This window comes from Talpa occidentalis, unplaced genomic scaffold (assembly GCF_014898055.3).
Source record: "Talpa occidentalis isolate TD23 unplaced genomic scaffold, MPIMG_talOcc4v2.1, whole genome shotgun sequence".
NCBI classification, from domain to species: Eukaryota; Metazoa; Chordata; class Mammalia; order Eulipotyphla; family Talpidae; genus Talpa; species Talpa occidentalis.
The window spans coordinates 32,676,626-32,695,256 of record NW_026555331.1 but is presented as its reverse complement, the minus strand read 5'-3'; the positions used below and the strand labels follow the sequence as shown (position 1 = coordinate 32,695,256).

At 43.5% G+C, this 18,631-nt stretch overlaps 1 protein-coding gene across 2 annotated transcripts in view; it reads left to right on the top strand.

The window, feature by feature from the left end:
- Positions 1-4,775: 4,775 nt before the first annotated feature.
- Positions 4,776-18,631, top strand: part of MATN2 (matrilin 2) — a 120,595-nt gene continuing 106,739 nt past the window's right edge. Inside the window, exons 1-2 of one of the 2 annotated variants that reach the window (XM_037503630.2) lie at positions 4,776-4,881; positions 13,512-13,670. In XM_037503630.2, the coding sequence (XP_037359527.1) occupies positions 13,538-13,670 (133 nt within the window). In that variant the 5' untranslated portion in view covers positions 4,776-4,881; positions 13,512-13,537. The remainder of the gene's footprint in view (positions 4,882-13,511; positions 13,671-18,631) is intronic. The other variant, XM_037503622.2, reaches the window with a different exon arrangement.

Below are 18,631 nucleotides of genomic sequence, written 5' to 3'. Positions count from 1 at the left end.
AACCTGTCAAACTGTTTTCATAGTGGCTACACCACTTTATATGCCCCCTCAGCAGTGTACAAAGGTTCATTTCCCCACATTCTTGCCAGTACTTGTCATTGCCTGTCTTTTTTATTGTAATCATCCTTGTGAATGTGAGGTGATATCTTATGGGTTTGATTTGCATTCTCTGATGACAAGAGGTTGAAAATATTTTCACTCACTTATTGATGAATTATATATTTTCTTTAGAGAAATGTCTATTCAGAAACTTCACTCATTTATTAATTGGGTTGTCTTTTTAATAATGAATTGTAACAATCCTTTGTATAATCTAGATGCAATTCTTTGTAAGAGTCAATGATTTCCAAAAATTTCTCCCATTCTGTGGATTTGCTTTTCTTGGAACGTCCATTGAAGCATAAAAGAAATTCTGTTCAAACTAAAAGAAACTTTCAACCCTTTAAAACTTTAGTTATTGCATCCTGTTCTCGATATCCTTTTGTTCACAGATATTGTACCTCTAGCCAACAATGTTCTGGCACTTTCCATACTTGGGAATTGCTTTGCCAATTCTTGGTTTAAATGAGTCAAGATATTTCCATTGCTTCTTTTTCAGAAATTGCTTTACCAATGAAATTGTTCACTTTATCATATCTTATTTTTCTCCATCTTATGGTTTGTTTGTCACTCTTTAACAGTCAGTCACCATATTCTTTCTAGTGTTTCCTCTTTTTGTTGGACCTTGGTAATAACCATGGGTCAGTTATTTTCTCCAGCAAGAGAGAATGTGAAAATGTCCTGACTTTGATATATTTGTTATTTTTGAGTTGCTATTTTGAGCTCTGCCAGCATGGTCCAGAATTTTACATACAGTTACACATACTCCTGCCCAAGTATCTTGCAATTTGATTTAACACCAGGCAAGTGATGCAGGCATAGACTCATTAATGGCATTTCGAGGAGGTCGTTGAGTGTCACAGGAATGAGGCTGCTAGCTTCAAACAGCAGCTCAGTTTGTGCCAATTCCTAGATTTAGGGATGAAAGAAGCAGCAGTCTGTGTTGCTGAGTGATGCTCTCACCCATAGCAGGTTGATCCTCCACTTCAGAAGTGGAAACTAGTGTCCAAGGAAGTAGGCAATGTTCCAGCCTCGTCAGTATCCAAGAAAACAAATTGGATTTTCACTCACCCTTTAAGGCCTCCCTTCATCAGCCTGATGCCACAAAACTACAAGGCTCTAAACTCCAGGTTAACACCATAGGAACCGAAGCCCATCCCCAGCATGGCATAGGGCGAGATCTCTAAATAAGGAAAAGCCAGGACCCTGTTCCCAGGATCTCATGGTTCAAGTTCAACATTGGAGTCCCTCTTTCAAAAAATCAATAATAAAAATACCATATGCTTTCTTTAATTATTCTGTTTCTGTGTATTTATCCAAAGAACACAAGACACCAATTGGAAGGAATATATGTAGCCCTATTTCATTGCTGCACTGTTTACAGTAGCCAACTTACGGAAGCCCGCTGATGGGTGAATGGGTACAGAAGTGTTCTGTATGCACAATGGAATACTACCCACCTATTAAAAAGGATGAAACCTTGCCATTTTTGACAATGTGGATGAACCTTGAGGGGATTACACTAAGTAAAACAAGTCGGACAGAGAAATACCATATAAAATGTGGATAATAAAGAATCAAAGAAAATGAATAAATACAGGGGCCTCCCTGGTGGTGCAGGCGGTTGAGCGCAAGCGCTGTGAAGCTGTCCGCAGCCTCTGCAGTGCCAGTTTGATCCCCACCAGCCGAGGAGCAACCCACATGGCACAGCAGAACTTTCCTGTCCGCTGCTCCCCTCAGCAGTGTATTTCAGTCAGTCTACCTGTTCTGTTCCCCGCTATGTCTCTGGTGAATCCTCTCAAGCTCCCGCACATCTGGCCTGTACACTGGTTCTTGTATAAATAAATAATAAAATCTTTAAAAAAAAAAAAGAAAATGAATAAATACAACAAAACGAAAACTCTTAAATCTGACAACAGAATGGTAGTTACCAGATAGGGAGGAGGGATGACGGTGATTAAATCCCGCAAAGGGGGTCAATTGCATAGTGGTAGAGGGAAACTAGACTTAGGGTGGTGATTATAATGTAGTATGTACAGATATTGAAATACAAAATTGTATACCTGAAACTAACGCAATGTTACAGACCAATGTTACCTCAATAAAAAACAAAAAAAAGGATCAAAAATAAAACATTAGCATCCGCTTTGAAATGTATATTGTTTTCCTGAACAAATTTGTGACTTGTTAGGTTTTTCCCTGATCACTTTAATCTCTTTCCAAGGAGGCCTATTTTTCTTTAGAAATTATTTCACCTGGAACAATGGTGCCCTCAGCCAGCTGTCTTCAAGGGGACTCACTGGACATGTGTCACCCATGTGGAAGACATATCCAGAAGGGAGCAGTGCCCCCATTAGGGCTGGAGTGGAAACCCAGTCACTGCCTTGCAAGTTCCTCTTTCAACCTCACATTGCTAACTTCAGTCAACTGGCAGCTCCCAAAAGGGGAACTGTCTCCTCTTCCAGGTGAGGCCTTCCACTCTTCTTGTGTGAAATGAGGAAGGGCTCCAACTGTTTACATGGGGATCCAATGTCAGTCACCTAGAAATACAACACAAGTGAGCTGACACTGCACCTAGCATTCACCCCGAAATGCAATCTAGGCATTGTTCTTTCTGAAGACTTTTCAGGATATTGAGCTCAGTTTTGCTTCACTTTTTTTTAAAAAAAGATTTATTTATTTATGCATACAAGACTTGGGGTACAGGCCAGAGGTGCGGGGGTGAGAGGGTGAGAGGATTCACCAGAGACAGAGTGGGGAGCAGAACAAGGCAGACTTATGAAATACACTGTTGAGGGAGCAGTGGGGAGACAGGAGAGGTCTGCTGTGCCATGTGGGTTAGCCTCTGGCTGAGGATCGAACTCATGTCTCTGTGACTTTAAGCCCTGCACCACCAGGGAGGCCCAGATTTGCTTCACTTTTCTCTGGCAGACCTATTAGCCATTCCCTCAAGGTTAGAAGGCTAGAAGGATTCATATACCTATTTGACTTGGCCCCAGGCATGCTTCCTACAGAGGTTTCCCATTCTGAGGAATTCTGATGTAACTCCCTGAGGAAAAACATCCATTTTAGTTGGTATACTCCAGAGTCACTGGAACCAGTTACTAAATTACTGTGCCTTGAAATTTAGAAGAATCTTGGAATTACTATTGTTTTCCCAGTGAATTTCTGTATAACACTGGTGTCTGGGAATAATGCAACACACTTGAAACATAAATACCCATAAACTGTAACTCAACTTCCCCAACTCCTAGGGGATTTTTCACTGACTGGCCCACACTCAGGAAGAATTTTCTTCTGTGGGATCCAAGACTTCAGAGGCCAAACATTTCCTGAAGACTTTCCTCTGCTTTCTGACCTCCACTTACCTCCTACCAAAGACATCAGTGCAGGTAATCATGAGTGCCCAGTGGGCCTCAGGAGCAGGGTACAGGAACAAAGGCACATTAATAAAAAAAACAAGAGTCTTTCTTGGCATTGGCATTGTGGTAACAAAAACCGAGTTGCTTGATGTCTTGAGTATGTTAACCCCTTGCTTTATGGCTGGAGTTTTAATTACCCAATCCTGGGTAATTACATTAATTAAATTCGATCCTCCTTTCTAAAAGATTGGTTTTGTACATTCCAGAAACCAACTCTATCATCAAATAGGAGTGATGGTTAGGAGTAAAGGCAGCCAAAAACACTTAAATGATCAGACTCTGGTACATTCAGAGTTTGAAATTCATTAGTTCAGCGGCCTCTCCCTGGAGCTTGTTAAAACCTGAACAGGGTGCTTTGGGTTAGTGGTTTGGGGATAGAATTTTGGATCCATTATTACGAGGTATCCTGGCGTGGTGTCCAGAGCACTGTCACCCTGGCAGGCTAGGCCTAGGAGAAAGTATGTTAGGCACTTTCCTGTCACTGACCAATCCTGTCTAAGGCTTCTCTCCAGATTTCTGCAGGACAGCTCGGTTTATGCTTTCCCATTTCACAAAGTTGCAAACATCTTTGCCCATAATTTCAAAAGTCTTGTCTGAACTAGATTTTCTCTGCTCCTTCAGGGTAGGAACCTTGTTTCCCTTCGCTCCTGGCAAACTTCTTCCCCCATCCCTCTCCCCACGGGGGCCTGGTCCCTGGCCAGGGGACACTGTTAATATGAATTGGCACCGGTGTGGGTGATCTGGGTACTGCCACGACAGTCCCTGGCACTTGTTCCCATGACTTTTTTCTGCATTGTTACAGATGCATGCCTCCTGTAGTTCTTGGATCTAGGATTCCTGCCGTGCTACTCTTTCCACCAGGAGATGCTCTCCTCACCACCCCCACGTCCCCACCAAGCCCCCAAAGCTCAGAGTTTTCTCAGTCTACCGCTCCAGAACCTGGGGTCGGATCCTGCCCCCTTGACTCCAAGACCTACCCAGCCCAGCGAGGTGGGGCCGGCGCGGGGCCCCGCCAGGGTGCCCGGCTCGCGGGGCTGCCCGAAGGGTGGGGCCGCACTGGCGGCCGCTCCCTCCCCGCGCCTTCCCCATCCCCAAAGAGGATCCCCTCCTTCCGCCCGGCCCGCTCCCCACCCTCGCGCGGCGCCGCCTCCCGCCGCCCGCCGGCGCTGGCCCAGAGCCTGGCGGCAGCCGGCGCGCGCGGGGAGAGCTCTGGGATGGGACTGGGAGGCGGCGGCGAAGCAGCACCCAGCAGCAGCGGCGTGGGCTTCCCGCTCGGCCGCCGCGAGTGAGGAGCCGGCCAGGAGCACCCGGGGGCTGCGCCTCCGTCTCGCTTCTCTGGCGCGCGCGGCTGCAGCTGCAGGTGAGCGGGGCGCGCTGCCCACCGGGCTCTGACGGCCCGGCTGCCCCGGGCGCAGACCGACCGACCGACCGGCCGACCGACCGACCCGCGGAACGACCGATGACCGCTGACTGAATGGCCGGGCCGGGCTGGGCGACGCTCGCGGGCGCTCCCCCGCCAGGCCTGCGCCCCGGCCCGCGCCCCGGCCCCGCGGCCCTGCGGTCCAGGCGCCCCTCCCGCCCCGGGGGGCGCGCTCGCTCTCGACCCCTCTGGGGACTGCGGGAGAGGGAGGGCGGCGCCGCCGGGACCCCCCAGCTCCGGGCCGAGCCACCTCACGGCCGGCCGAGCTGGGCGCGCTCCCCTCGCGGGGCGCAGGGGCGCTCGCTGCGGCCGGGTACCCCATGGGGGCGCTGTGCCCCGCCGCAGGGACTCCAGACCTGGTCTCCACGGAGCCGGGGAAGGAGACTTGCGCGGAGTCGGGAGAGTCCCTCCTGCTCGCAAGCTGCATGGCTCCCGTCCTCGCCCTTGGTGGGCTGGGGTTGTCGTGCCCGTGTCGTCTGGATTTAGTTCTTGGTGCCCTATGGCAGCTAAAACCCCAGCTTCCCTATGTCGTGGAGAAATGTGTGTGTGTGTGTGTGGGGGGGGGGGGGTGCTGGGGAGGTTTGTGGTAGATACTAGAAAAGCTGAAAAAAGTCCGGGGAAAAAGACAGAAAAATGGGGCCCTCTCTCATTAATGTCTCCGGGCAAGCAGGGAGACAGTTCCTCAGGGAACACACTCCCGCCCTGAACAAACTCAGTTGACCAAGTCCCAAGTTGTCATAAATCAGGCGCCAGGCTGCATTTGCACCTAGTGCATTTAATGGGCCTTCCAGGAGTGGGGCAGTCAAGAGCCAGTTGAGAGACTGCAGGTCTAAGGCCATATTAATTTAACACGTATTGATTTGTTATAATCAATGTGTTATTCAATATGCTTCTGTTTTCTAAAAATTTATTAACAAAACTTAGCACCCAGAGTATAAGGGATCAGAGGTGACAAGGTGTGTCCCTTATTAAGCTTCACAGTAGGAAGGGGACAGATATGATAGTAAGAAAAAAAATGTCCACAGTCAGGGTTGTATAGAAAAGTCAATCTTAGTTGAGAAAATTAGAGATTTTAGAGAATGGGACACATAGGAGCTGAGTCTTGAGGACTGAATGCAGTTTTGATTAATTGAGACTGTAGACCTTTTGGCCAAGAGAACAGCTTGGATGAAGGCATCCAACTCTGACCAGATTCAGTTCTTCAGTTCTTCTTTGGGGTGGAGGCAGCACTGATAGGTTCTCAACAGAGAGTCAGGACAGTCGCTGAAGGACCCAAGGCAAAGAGGACAGTTCTGAAGCTCCTGTAGGAGTGTGGGTGAAAAATGGCCAAAATGGAGCATTAAAATGGAGCATTAGAGAGTCTTTCCAGCTGTAAGTTGTAGTGCCCCATCCATCAATGGGAAACTCATCTACTTTAATGAACATAGGGATCAGGTGAGATGATTATATGCAAATTGCCCAGTTCATTGCCTAGACCTTAGTGGACATTTAAAAGATATTAGTGTAGACAACATTTACCACCTTGGCAGAAGTCATGCCTAACCTTCTTTGAGTCACAGAGGCTTACTGAGACGCTACTTTCAGTCCATACCTCTCATTTTACAGCTGACTAAGGAAAGCCTAGAGAGTGGTCACCTAGAGGAGGTCATACAGAAGCAGGCTTTTCCACTCCAGGCCCATAGTTGGCCCCCGGGAGGCTCTCTACTCTTCTGTCAGTGTACTCAGAACAGTAATGCTTATATGAGCTGCTTGCTCTCCCACCATCCCAGTGGTGAAGCTAAATGAAAAGACACATTGTCCCATGGAGAGAGGAATAATTGCTACAACAAAAGTCAAAGCTGTTGTATTTTTTAATTATATTTTATTTTTTTACATCATTGTTTGTTTTTAAATAATATTTGCTTCCCCCCACCCCCTCAGGTGTAGTCCCCATAGAATTTCCTTCCCCAGTGCACCAGTGCACCATCACCTCAGTCTCCTGTTCTCCCTCCCTCTCTCTGATCCCTCTCCCTCCTCCTTCCCTGCAGTATTTCTCTGGTTTATAATTGTCTGTTTTTGCTTTGTTGTGTTTTGTACTATTATTATTTTTTTACATGATGTCTTATTTAGTTCCCCTATTTTCCTGCTATAAGCGAAACCATGCAATATTTTTCCTTTTCCTTCTGGCTTATTTCACTGAGCATAATTCCTTCTAGTTCCATCCACATTGCTGTGAATGGCATGAGTTTATCATTTTTGATTGCTGAATAGTATTCCACTGTGTATATATACACCACATCTTCTTGATCCAGTCATCTATTTTTGGGCATTTGGGTTGTTTCCAGGTTTTTCCTATTGGAAATAGTGCTGCAATAAACATAGGGGTACAGGTGTTCTTTTGAATCAATGTTTTGTGTCCTTTGGGTAGATCCCTAGGAGTGGAATTGCTGGGTCATATGGTAGCTCCATTTTTAGTAGACCAAGGAACCTCCAGACAGCTTTCCATAGTGGTTGGACCAGTTCACACTCCCACTAAAAGCTGTTGTATTTTTAAAATATTTTTTCCATGCTCCCAAATGCTTCAGGAAATCTGTTGAGAGTAAATAACCTATATTTCTAGCACAACCATTATTCTCACATGCCATGTATGAAGGGAACAGTTTCTCAGACATCATTCCTTTTTCCAGTTAGAAATGACTTCTGCTCTTCAAATTCCAGCAGCTGTAAATACTGAACTGAGAAACAGTCATTAATATGGGCTACAGGCACTAGCTTACTTTTTTCTTTTTTTTTTTTTTTTTTACTACATTGCAATAAAAAGAAACCTATCTTATCTGATAGTAATATTGTCATACTGTTTTTATATTGGTATGTCTGCAGTAGCCTTTCTCCAATTCCTTCAGTTTTTCTAAAACAACTTTTGTGAAGAATTACTTACATACCATAGAATTTAACATTTTAAATTAAAGGTATCTCCTACTTTTGAAAAATTTGCAATTAAACCACCTCATTTTTATAAAAGACCTACGTTAGTACCTGTTTCACTAACTAAAAGAAATCTAAAGAGGTTTTGCATTTTTATGACAAAGGTGGAAAGTGAAAATGCATAAAGTATTTGTTTTGTAGCAGTGTCAGCAAGGATGAGCACACCCACCCATACCCCTAGCAGCAAAAGTTGCACCACCAAATTCCTTCCTGGGAAACAGATTTCCAAGGGCACTATATTAATTTTATTAGCCCTGCTTTTTACTATATTTGAGTGTTATTTTAGATTTTGTGTTTTTTGGTATGATGTTAATACCAAAACACTATTAATTTTTGGGTCTGTGAATGCTCAAATTTTTTCTAATAAATGAATGGTAATTGCTCCTTCACTTTATACCATTTTGGTAATGGTTTCATAGGAACACTCTACTTTTGGGTAATGGGAGGCAACCTGTATACAATTTGATGTGTTTTGACAAATACATAGAGCCATGTATCTTCCACCATCATTATGATGTAAACCCCCCAAGTTTCCCTTGTGTTCCTTATAGCTGACTCTCTTTTCCCACTCCTAGTACCTGGAACCACCAATCTGCTTTCTGTCATATAGTGTTGCCTCTTATTTAATGTCAAGTAGATACAATTGGTGAGTGAGTAATCTGTTTTGTGTCTGACTGCTTTCACTCAGCCTGCTTATTTTAAGATTCATTCCTTTACTTACTGAGTAATATTCCAATGTATGGATATAAGTACTATAATTTATTTTTCTCTTTGTCAATCTATAAACATTTGTGTTGCTCCCAGTTTTTGGCTTTGAGAACTAAATCTTCTGTGAGCATATGAGTATAAATCTTTGTGTGGATATATTTTCATCTCTTGGTAAATACTCAAGGTGGTAGGTAGGGAAGTGAAAACATTCCCGTTTCCCAGGATTGAGGAGTCTCTTGGGATGCAGGGCTTTCAGTTTTAAAACATGGGTAGTTCTGGGCAAACTGGGACAATTGGTCATCTTGTGCTGTGTCATTTGGCAAGTGCATATTTAACTTGAGGAGAAACTACCTGATTGTTTCCCAAAATATCTGCACCATTTTGCATTCTTATCAGTGGTATATGAGTGTTTTGGTTTCTTTACATCTTTGTCAGTACTTGGTTATATCAGTGTTTTAAATTTTAGTTATTCCAGTGGATTTGTCATGGAACCATATTGTGCTTTTAATTCACATTTCTAATAACTAAAAATAATGAATATCTTTTCATGTTTATTTGTCATCCAAACATCTTCAAGGGTGATGTGATTATTCAAATCTTTTGCACATTTTCAAGTGGATTGAAAATCCCCTTATGGAGTTATAAGAGTTTATGTAGTTTGAATATAAATAAAATATCTCATATATGTTTTGCAAGTATTTTCTGCCAGCCTGTGACTTTCTGTGACATTGCATTTTTAAAAATGAAAGTTTTAAATACTTTCAGAAACTAACATTTAAAAATTTTGGATTTATATGTCATTGTTTTATTATAGTAACAGTCATTAGTAAGCATAAAAGTTTATTTAATTACATTAAATGTACATTAATGTACATTAAGTACATTAAATGGTTTAGCATGACAAAATTAACAAGTACATTATATTAATTGGTTTGATTACAAGTAGTAAAAATAGCCACAATAATTCTTATTGAATTAGTATGTATTTGCTATTGTTCTGTGTGCCTAGGTGTGTAATTATCCCCAGTTTAGGAGTAGGAGACTGAGATAGGAAGAGGATAGTAACCTTCTCAGATTCAGACAGCTTATCTGAATGTTTAGTTCTGCTTATGTTTTTAACTTTCTACCCTTCATCTACCTCAGTTCCTTTTGGTTAATAATGTTAATTTGAAAATACAAACACTTCTTGAAATTTGCAATAAGCCCCAAACCGCATAAAATGGTATTTAATTTTTAAAAATAACATTTATCCACCACATTATGTTCCAAAAATTTGGATTTAATTGCAAATGTGTCAAGATAGCAGTGGGCTTTGAAAGCATGTAATATATTAAGTTTGGAATAAATAAACATGGACTTCGTAGTTGCTCAGTTTGGGGGAAGGAGAGCAACATTAAAATAATAAATCACATACAAATGATGTAACACACTTAACATCATATAAAATGTGGTAAACACCAAGGAAGGAAGTAGTAAATAGTAGGTTTAAGATCAGAGAAAGGCAAAATCTTCTAAGTTTCTTTCCTTTTCTCAGAAAGAATCTCACCATTAAAGCTCTGAAAAGGAACAGTCCAATCAATAGTGCTCAAATTGTCTCAAAAGGGGTTCTGGGGGAAGACAGTAGTTATCAGTGTTGAGCCAGTATGTCTGGAGTTTCATCCTTATCAGTAGTATAACCTTAGAAAGTTACTTAACTTCTCTGTGCTACTCTAAGAATTAAATAATTTAATACAGTTAAAGCTCTTGGCCCAGGGCCTCCCCGGTGGTGCAGCGGTTGAGCGCTGGGTTGCGAAGCTGCCCACAGCCTCTGCAGCGCCGGTTCGATCCCCGGCTGCTCCCCGGCCACTGGAGGAGCGTCCCACATGGCGCGCAGACCTCTCCTGCTGCCCGCTGCTCCCCTCAGCAGTGTCCTTCGGTCCGTCTGCCTGCTCTGCTCCCCACTCTGGCTCTGGTGAATTCTCTCACCCTCCCGCACTTCTGACTGTACTCAGTGCATGTATAAACAAAACAAACAAACAAACAAACAAATAAAATAACATAAAACACGCCTCTATAAAATAAAAAAAAAAAAAGAAAATTATTTAAAAAAAAAAAAAAAGCTCTTGGCCCAGTGCCTGGGACATAGTAAGTTCTGAATAAATATTTGCTATTTTAAATATAATTTTAATGCATAGTGAAAGTCTGAAAACCCGTGGACTTTGAAAATCAGCAGGTCTGAGTTGTATCTCTAGGTCAATTCCTGAAAGTAATTCCCGAATAAACAGTTCACTCAATTACTGATTTTTTCCCCACATTTTGGAAAATGGTCCCTGCCCTGTTCCTTCTTCTGACAGTAAAACAACTATGGCCTTTTGTGAATTGACTTGCAAAGATTTGACTTTCAGCTGAGTTTTCTGCTAATCAATCAATTGGCAAATTGGCCTGTATATCCTGGGTTTGAATTCTTACTTTCCCACCTACTTTAGCTCTTTGACCTTGCAAAAGTTGCTGAACTTCTCTGAGCTTCCATTTTCTCATCTCTAAGAAATAGAACTAATCATTTTGATTTCTTCAAAGTAGGTGTGAGGATTAAGTCAGTTGGGTGACATTACCAAGTGCAAGATAGGGACTTAGTGAAGATTTTACATGCAAATGATATTACTTAAATGTTGTTCCTCTTTAAATATTCTCTCCTCCCCACCTAATTTATATGTTAATAAATTACTATGGTGCCCATTATATTCATAGATAATGGAAGAATAAATTTAAACCCAACCCCAGAATATTGCCTTTTCTGTGAAGTTTTGCTGGAAAAAATTTGACATTATTCACCATGTGGCCAAGTACCTCTCAGCTCATGAAGCATGAGATTGACCAAACTGGAAAAATGTGGATCTGAATATGTCATTTCCCTGCATAGAGTCCTCCTGAGTCTTCACACTGACCACTCCTCAGGACCAATATAAAAAATGGGGAAAGACAGTGCTGCTTTGGTTGAAACTCTCCTTACCCTGTGGATACCTGAATCTCAACTCAGGGTTAGAATTCTTGATACATTTGAGAGCTTCTTTCTCAACATTGGTGCCATCTTATTCTGTCTTGGTTCCTTAGTTCCTTTGCCAGCATGCTTGTGTTTGCCAGTCTTCACTTCCCCATGTGTGCCAGGCGCTATTCCTAATGCTTTAGTTCCATGTATTAACTCATTCCAGTAACTAAAATTATCCCATTATTCCATCAGGCTCATAGAGGTTAAGTAGTTTGTCCAAAATCAAACAGAGTTAGCAGGTGTCAAAGCCAGGATTTAAAGTCCTGTAGTCTTGTGCAGAATCTAAGCCCTTAATCCCAGGACCATGCTCCCTCTTATATGTGTGTGGGAGACAGGGAGGCTGTGAGGCTGTGAGGTTGGCTATGATTCTTCAGCCATATGTGAATTCCTTGGTCCATTTATATATGTTTTTAAAAAAAGATTTATTTATTTATGCATACAAGAACTGGGGTACAGACCAGAGGTGGGGGTGTGTGAGAGGATTCACCAGAGACAGAGTGGGGAACAGAACAGGCTGATTGACTGAAATACACTGCTGAGGGGAGCAGTGAGTGAGACAGGAGAGGTCTGCTGCGCCATGTGGGTTATCTCCCTGGCCAGGGATCGAACTCATGCTGCGGTGGCTACGGATAGCTTCATAGTGCTGTGACTTAACCCCTTACGCCACCAGGGATGCCCTAATTTATATATGTTAATGTAGGCCATCCAGTATTATTAAGGTGAGAGAATACTGTTATTTGGCAATTCTCAGAAGTAGTTTTTCCTTTTTCAAATCTAAGATGTAGAATGTGACTGAATAATTAATAATAAACTTAATTGAGAAGAAACTTCAAAAGAGATTTTTTTCCCCTCAAGTTTTCCATTCAGTCTTGTAGTGACCAAAGTGGGGAAAAATTCCAACTATGCACGCTCTACTGTTTTGCAACCATCCATGCTGGGTAGGTTCACCATCAGTTCTAGTGATCTGAAAGAGAATTTTGGAGCCCTTGGCATCATTTTCACAGGTTTTAATGGTAAGTAGGGGAAACAAGCCAGCAGGGAAACAGCAACTTGAGTCCCCTCCCCAGACGGACACTGCCCTTTTATCCCCTCCCTCCTAGGCACAGGTGTGCACAATTGCACATGCGCACACACCCATGCTCAGGTATCCATAATCAGGCATGGGTGCCCCACACCTAAGCGCCTTCTACTTTAGTAAGATCAAGGCTGCAGGTGATAGCACAGAGGCCAATTGCATAAGAGCCTGACCAACGTCATTTACCCTACACCTGCTAGGAGCTTCCAAGGAAAGCCCGCCCTCAGGGCTTACTTAAGTACTTGATGGTGTAGGATAAATGAAGATGCTCAGGCTTTTGGGCTGTTGGCCTCTGTGGCTGTCACCTGCGGCTTTGCAGGAGACGCTTGGGAGCCTGGGCTCAAGGTACGCATGGCTGATGGTGGACCCCGAGAGTATTGTGTGGGCATGTGTAAGTGGACACACCTGAGTTTAGAAGCTGCTCCTATAAGGGCAGCATCCCAGAGGATGGTGAGAGCGTTGGAGAATGTCTGCGACAGGAAAGAGCGTATAGAATTTCGCAGGGGTGCCCAAGTTGCTGTCTCCCTGATGGCTTGTTTCCCATGCGTACTATTAGAAAACCTATGGGGATGATGCCAAGGGCTCCAAGGTTCTCTTTTAAGCTGCTTGAACCGACAGTTAACCTACTGGACCTGGCATGATTGCAGGACAAGGGTCAAGCACACAAATGGCATTTTAAGCACAAGTGGCAAGTTTAGGTGGAGGCAAGGTGGGGTGGCTGGGCTCAGCACCTAGAGTTTGGGGAGCATGGACATCTCACCCTGCCTCACCTGCCTTCACCTGTGGTGTGTGTTACAGCCTTGTCCCTCATCCTCCCCTTGAAGATGGAAAAGATGCTGGTGGGCTGCTTTCTGCTTTTCCTCGGACAGATCCTCCTCCTCCCTACTGAAGCCAGGGAGCGAAGACCCATTTCTAGAGGGAGACATGCTCGGACCCACCCCCAGATGGCTCTCATGGGTGAGTGATGAGGGCACCACCTACAGAGGAGGCAGGATCGGGTGGTTTAGGGGGACCTCAAGATGGGGCATGGGTGTCAGTCTGGGAAGCAATCCTGCGCTGAGTGGTCTGCTGGGTGTGCTGGGAGAAGGGGCTCATTGCGAGTGAGTACAGCCCAGGTGAGGGTGGGGTTATACCCTGGTTTTCAAAATGAAATGAAACCTCTTCTAGTGCAAAGACTTCCAGTTTAATCTGAGGCTTGTGACTTCTCTGGGATGCAAAGGCAAGATTTTTCATCTGAAAAAGTCCTCACTGGACTTATTTGGAAAGGGTATTATGAGAATTTTTATTATACTTGTCCAGATAATCTGTGTTAATGGTGCTTCCCTGCAGGGCAGCATGGGGAAAGAGTGGGCCGGTTTGTGAAAGGCGGGGCAGGCTCAGAAGAGAAGTGGGTGTTATGAGCTGAATCAAGATTTGAGGAATGGAAAAATGTCAGGGCTCTGTTATTCTGACCCTATGATTATGTTTTTTTTTTTAAAGACTTATTTATTATTTTATGCACACAAGAACTGGGGTACAAGCTAGAGGTGTTGGGGGGGGATGAGAGGATTCACCAAAGACAGAGTGGGGAACAGAACAGGCAGATTGACTGAAATACACTCCCAAGCAGCGGGGGAGACAGGAGAGGTCTGCTGTGCCATGTGGATCACCTCCCCGGTCTGGGATTGAACTCGTGCTGCAGAGGCTGCAGAGAGCTTCACAGTGCTGTGCTTAACCCCTTGTGCCACCAGGGAGGCCCTGATTGTTTTTCTTAAGGTAAATTTTTTTCTTCCGGGGCCTCCCTGGTGGCACAGGCAGTGGAGTGCAGCACTGTGAAGCTGTCCACAGCCTCTGCAGTGCGGGTTCGATCCAGGCCAGCCATGGAGATACCCACATGGCTCAGCAGACCTCTCCTGTCTCACCCACTGTTCCCCTCAGCAGTGTGTTTTGGTCAGTCTGCTTGTTCTGTTCCTCACTCTGTCTCTGGTGAATCCTCTCATCCTCCTGCACATCTGGCCTGCACCCCAGCTCTTGTATGCATGAATAAATAAATCTTTAAAAAAAATTTTTTTTCTTCTGGGAAAGGAAAGGTCATGAAGGCACACAGAATATAGAGAAGTTAGCACGGTTGGAAATGTGGACTGTGGTGAGCCTAGGATGTGGGAGTGAGAGGAACGATGATAGAGGAAAGAGGAAGGGTTTTGACACAGATCTGGGTTCTAGTCCTGGCTCTGGAACTCAGCAGCTCTGTATACCTAGGCTAAGTAAGCGCACTGAGGCTCCTTTTCCTCCTCCATCAATTGGGAATGTCAGTGCCAAGTTTGGAATATTTTGTGAGGAGTAAATGAAGTAATATGTATACATTGTGGGTACACAATAAATGTCAGTTTGGCCAGAACCATCATTCTATGAAGTCATTCTCTGAAGCCGTATTGTATATCTTGTTGGCCAGCTGCTAGATTCTGACCCCCTGTGAAGGGCACTGCTATAAATGCCCTGTGATCTGGAGGCCTCAGCATCCAAAATTACCATCAGATACCAAAAGGACCAGCAGGACCCTGTTTTAAGAGGTCAGAATCTTTACTGATGTGAATATGAAATGACACCAATATACTGAGCCTTCCAAGTCTTTCATCTGAGAGAATCCCTGTTTCCATAATGACGTAAACATAAGACTTCTGCAAATGTGAAAGAACTGGGGGAATGTTTAGCACAGCAGTGAAAGGGTTTTTAAAACAAATTTTAAAATGAAGACAAAAAGCACAGATGTAGATAGATATCTCTATCTCTAGCCATCTATATCTATACTGGAAATGCATCCTAGATCACCAGCAGCAATTGCACAGGTGGAATTGCTGGTGTGGTTGCTTTCAGATGAGTTGCCACACACAGATAGAAAAGCAATTCCTTTTCTTGGCTCCAAGTCTCTCTCTCTCACTCTCTTTCTCTTTCTCTCTTTCTCACCCCCCACCCACATAGTGAGCCTTCCCTTGTTACCAGCACTCACTGCCCTCCTCCTTCACTCTAAGCTCAGGTTATGAAGTAAAAAAACCCCTGTCTCCTCAGCAATAGAACCCCATTTTACCCAAGGCATATGCCTCACCAGTATGGCTTCCCCTTTCTTTCTTTCTTTTTTTGTTTTTAAAAGATTTATTTATTTATGTATACAAGAGCTGGGGCACAGGCCAGAGATGCAGAGATGCGGGGATGGGGGTGGTGGTGAGAGGACTCACCAGAGACAGACTGGGGAACAGAACAGGCAGACTGACTGAAATACACTGCTGAGGGGAGCAGCAGGCGAGACAGGAGAGGTCTGCTGCGCCATGTGGGTTGCTCCTGGTGGGCAACCCACATGGTTCAGCATACCTCTCCTGTGCTGCAGAGGCTTCGGATTGCTTCATAGTGTGGTGCTTAACCCCTTGTGCCACCAGGGACCCCCGACTTCCCCTTTCTTACCTTGCCCAAGAATGCATCAGGACCAAGAGAGGATGGAACATGGCAGTCTCCCACACCAGGGGTGGCGAGCAGCCACTCCCAGAGAGGCTGGGAGGCTGCTGGACTTGTGAACACGGTTGAGTGAGAATTGTGATGCCAGAAGGCAAACTCCACCACTTTGGCCTGGGTGCTCACACGCAGTCTGCCATTGGCCTTATTCTCAACGGAAAAAAAGAAGGCTTGCTGATCACAGGACCTTCTCTTCGCTCTTAGAGAATGGGGTCTTGTGTTTTATGGGTGTTTGCTTTTCTTGGCTTTTTGTTATCTATGTTCAGAACATTGCCCAAGTCACATTTTTATTTTTCTGGGGCAAATCATCTTGGCTGTATACATGGTGTCAACCATTACGTATGATGTATTTTATTGCAAGGGTGTCTCTGAATGTTTAACAGAGTAGAAACAGAATTGTTCCTTAGGTTAATTTTTCATTTGAATTTTCTGATTAAGAAAATGTGTATATTTTATGTCTAAATTCAAGCCACAGTCCCAGTGTCAACTTGAGCCAATTAAAAAAAAAGTGTGTACTTATCCACCCTTCCCATGGATGGCTCAGCCTGTGATATGTGCCTATGGGGGCTTATCTCTTCCTCCTTCCTTTATCTGGGATTTCTCCTCGATGCTAGACATCGGCTGTAAGATGAACAGCCTCCATCAGAAAGTAGTGGGGGAGATAGAGATAAAAAGATCATTAATTTAGGGTAACAGCAGAAGCAGAACTGAGTTAGAGCTTGATTCTGCTTGTTGCAGGCTCAGATTAAGGTAGCAGTTCTCAAATTTTTTTGGTCTCAAAGTCTTTCTGCACTTAAAATTTATTGAGGATCCCAAAGAGCTTTTGTTTATGTGGGTTGGGCCTTTTGATTTTCACAGAAATGGAAACAGACTTTAAAAAAAATAGCCATTACTAATAATATTGTTGACTTAAAATGGAACATTCACAAACCTGTAACATAACCTATAATATAAATTAGATATTTGTACAAAAATACTTTTTAAATTAAAAAAATAAGTGAGAACAACACTGTCTTAACATTTTTGCAAATCTGTTTAATGTCTGGCTTAATCAAGGACAGCTGGATTCTCTTATTCATTCAGTCTGTCATGAAATGTTATTTTGGTTGGACTACATGAAAAAAAATGTCCTCTCACAGATATGTAGTTAGAAAAAAAGAAAGGCATTTTTCTTTAGTAGTCATTTCATGTAATTGTAGATTTTCTTCTTTGATATGTCACCAAAACTTGACAAATGGTAGTTTCTTAAAGGTTAATTTCAACATGGACTCAAAAGCCATGTCAATAAACCTTTTATACTCTATGCAATCAGGAGAGAACAAAAGTATAAAAGGCAGACTCTAGTGTTATTATGAAAATAGTTGTAGGTAGCATTATTTATAATAGCTGGGACTGGGAAGCAACCTAAGTGCCCACTGAAAGGACTGGATAAAGGCAAAATGTCACCATTTATAGTAAAATGAAAGGAGCTCAATGAAATTAAATTGTGTACTAAAGCAAAATTAGAAAAATAAAGACAAATATTGGACAAACAAGGCATCTGCAGATAAGTTGACAAAACAAACTAATTACAAACTAGTGAACATTCATAAATGAAGTGGAGTTTGAGGCTAAATTGGAGGGGGGGTGCAGGAATGAAGGGTCAAACGGTAGAAGGGACTGGTGATGGGGAGTAAAAAGACTTCTAGAAACACAACGACCAAACATAATGACCTTCTCTGTATACTGACTGGAACAAAACATCAGTAAACAGACATTTTTTAAGACACTTCTGAAAATTTTGTTATAGACTGTTAAGACAGGATACCAAGGAACTATTCATTTTGTTGTGCTGCCCCCACCCCTATTTGCTTTCTGCCTTGTAGGTGCACATTTTTTCTTTTCATTAGATCAGGGTAACATGGGAGGTGGATTTATCACCAGGGCAACCAATGGGAACATATCACTTTTTGGAAATCTTAACCCTCCTTGCTCAAACTCCCACTCTTCTTGACTCTCTCACTCCTGGGATGAAGCTACACTAACCAGCTGTACCTCTGCCAGCTGGCGCTCCCTGTTTTGTCTCTTTGTCTCTTTTATGGGGTCTTGTTGACTTACGTGCTTTTCTCTAAATCTACCCACCTAGCTCATTTTATTTCTGCTCACCTTGAGACATTTTCCTTTCCCTATAACATGCCAATGTGGGTCAATGCCACCCACTCAGAATTCATGTCTGTGTTCTAAGAGAGCACACCATGGGGGTGTGGCTGTAGATTTGGGAAGTGAGAGGCAGACATTAAAAATACTCTGAATAGGGGATGGTGGAGCTGAACCCCCCGCATCCCCACATGCCCACTCTGTTAGAATTGGGGTTCAGTGAGTGGGGTTCTTGGGCCCCTCTGGCAAATGATTTTTGCAGATTCCCTTGTTCAGCAGCACACAGCAAGTTTAAGAAA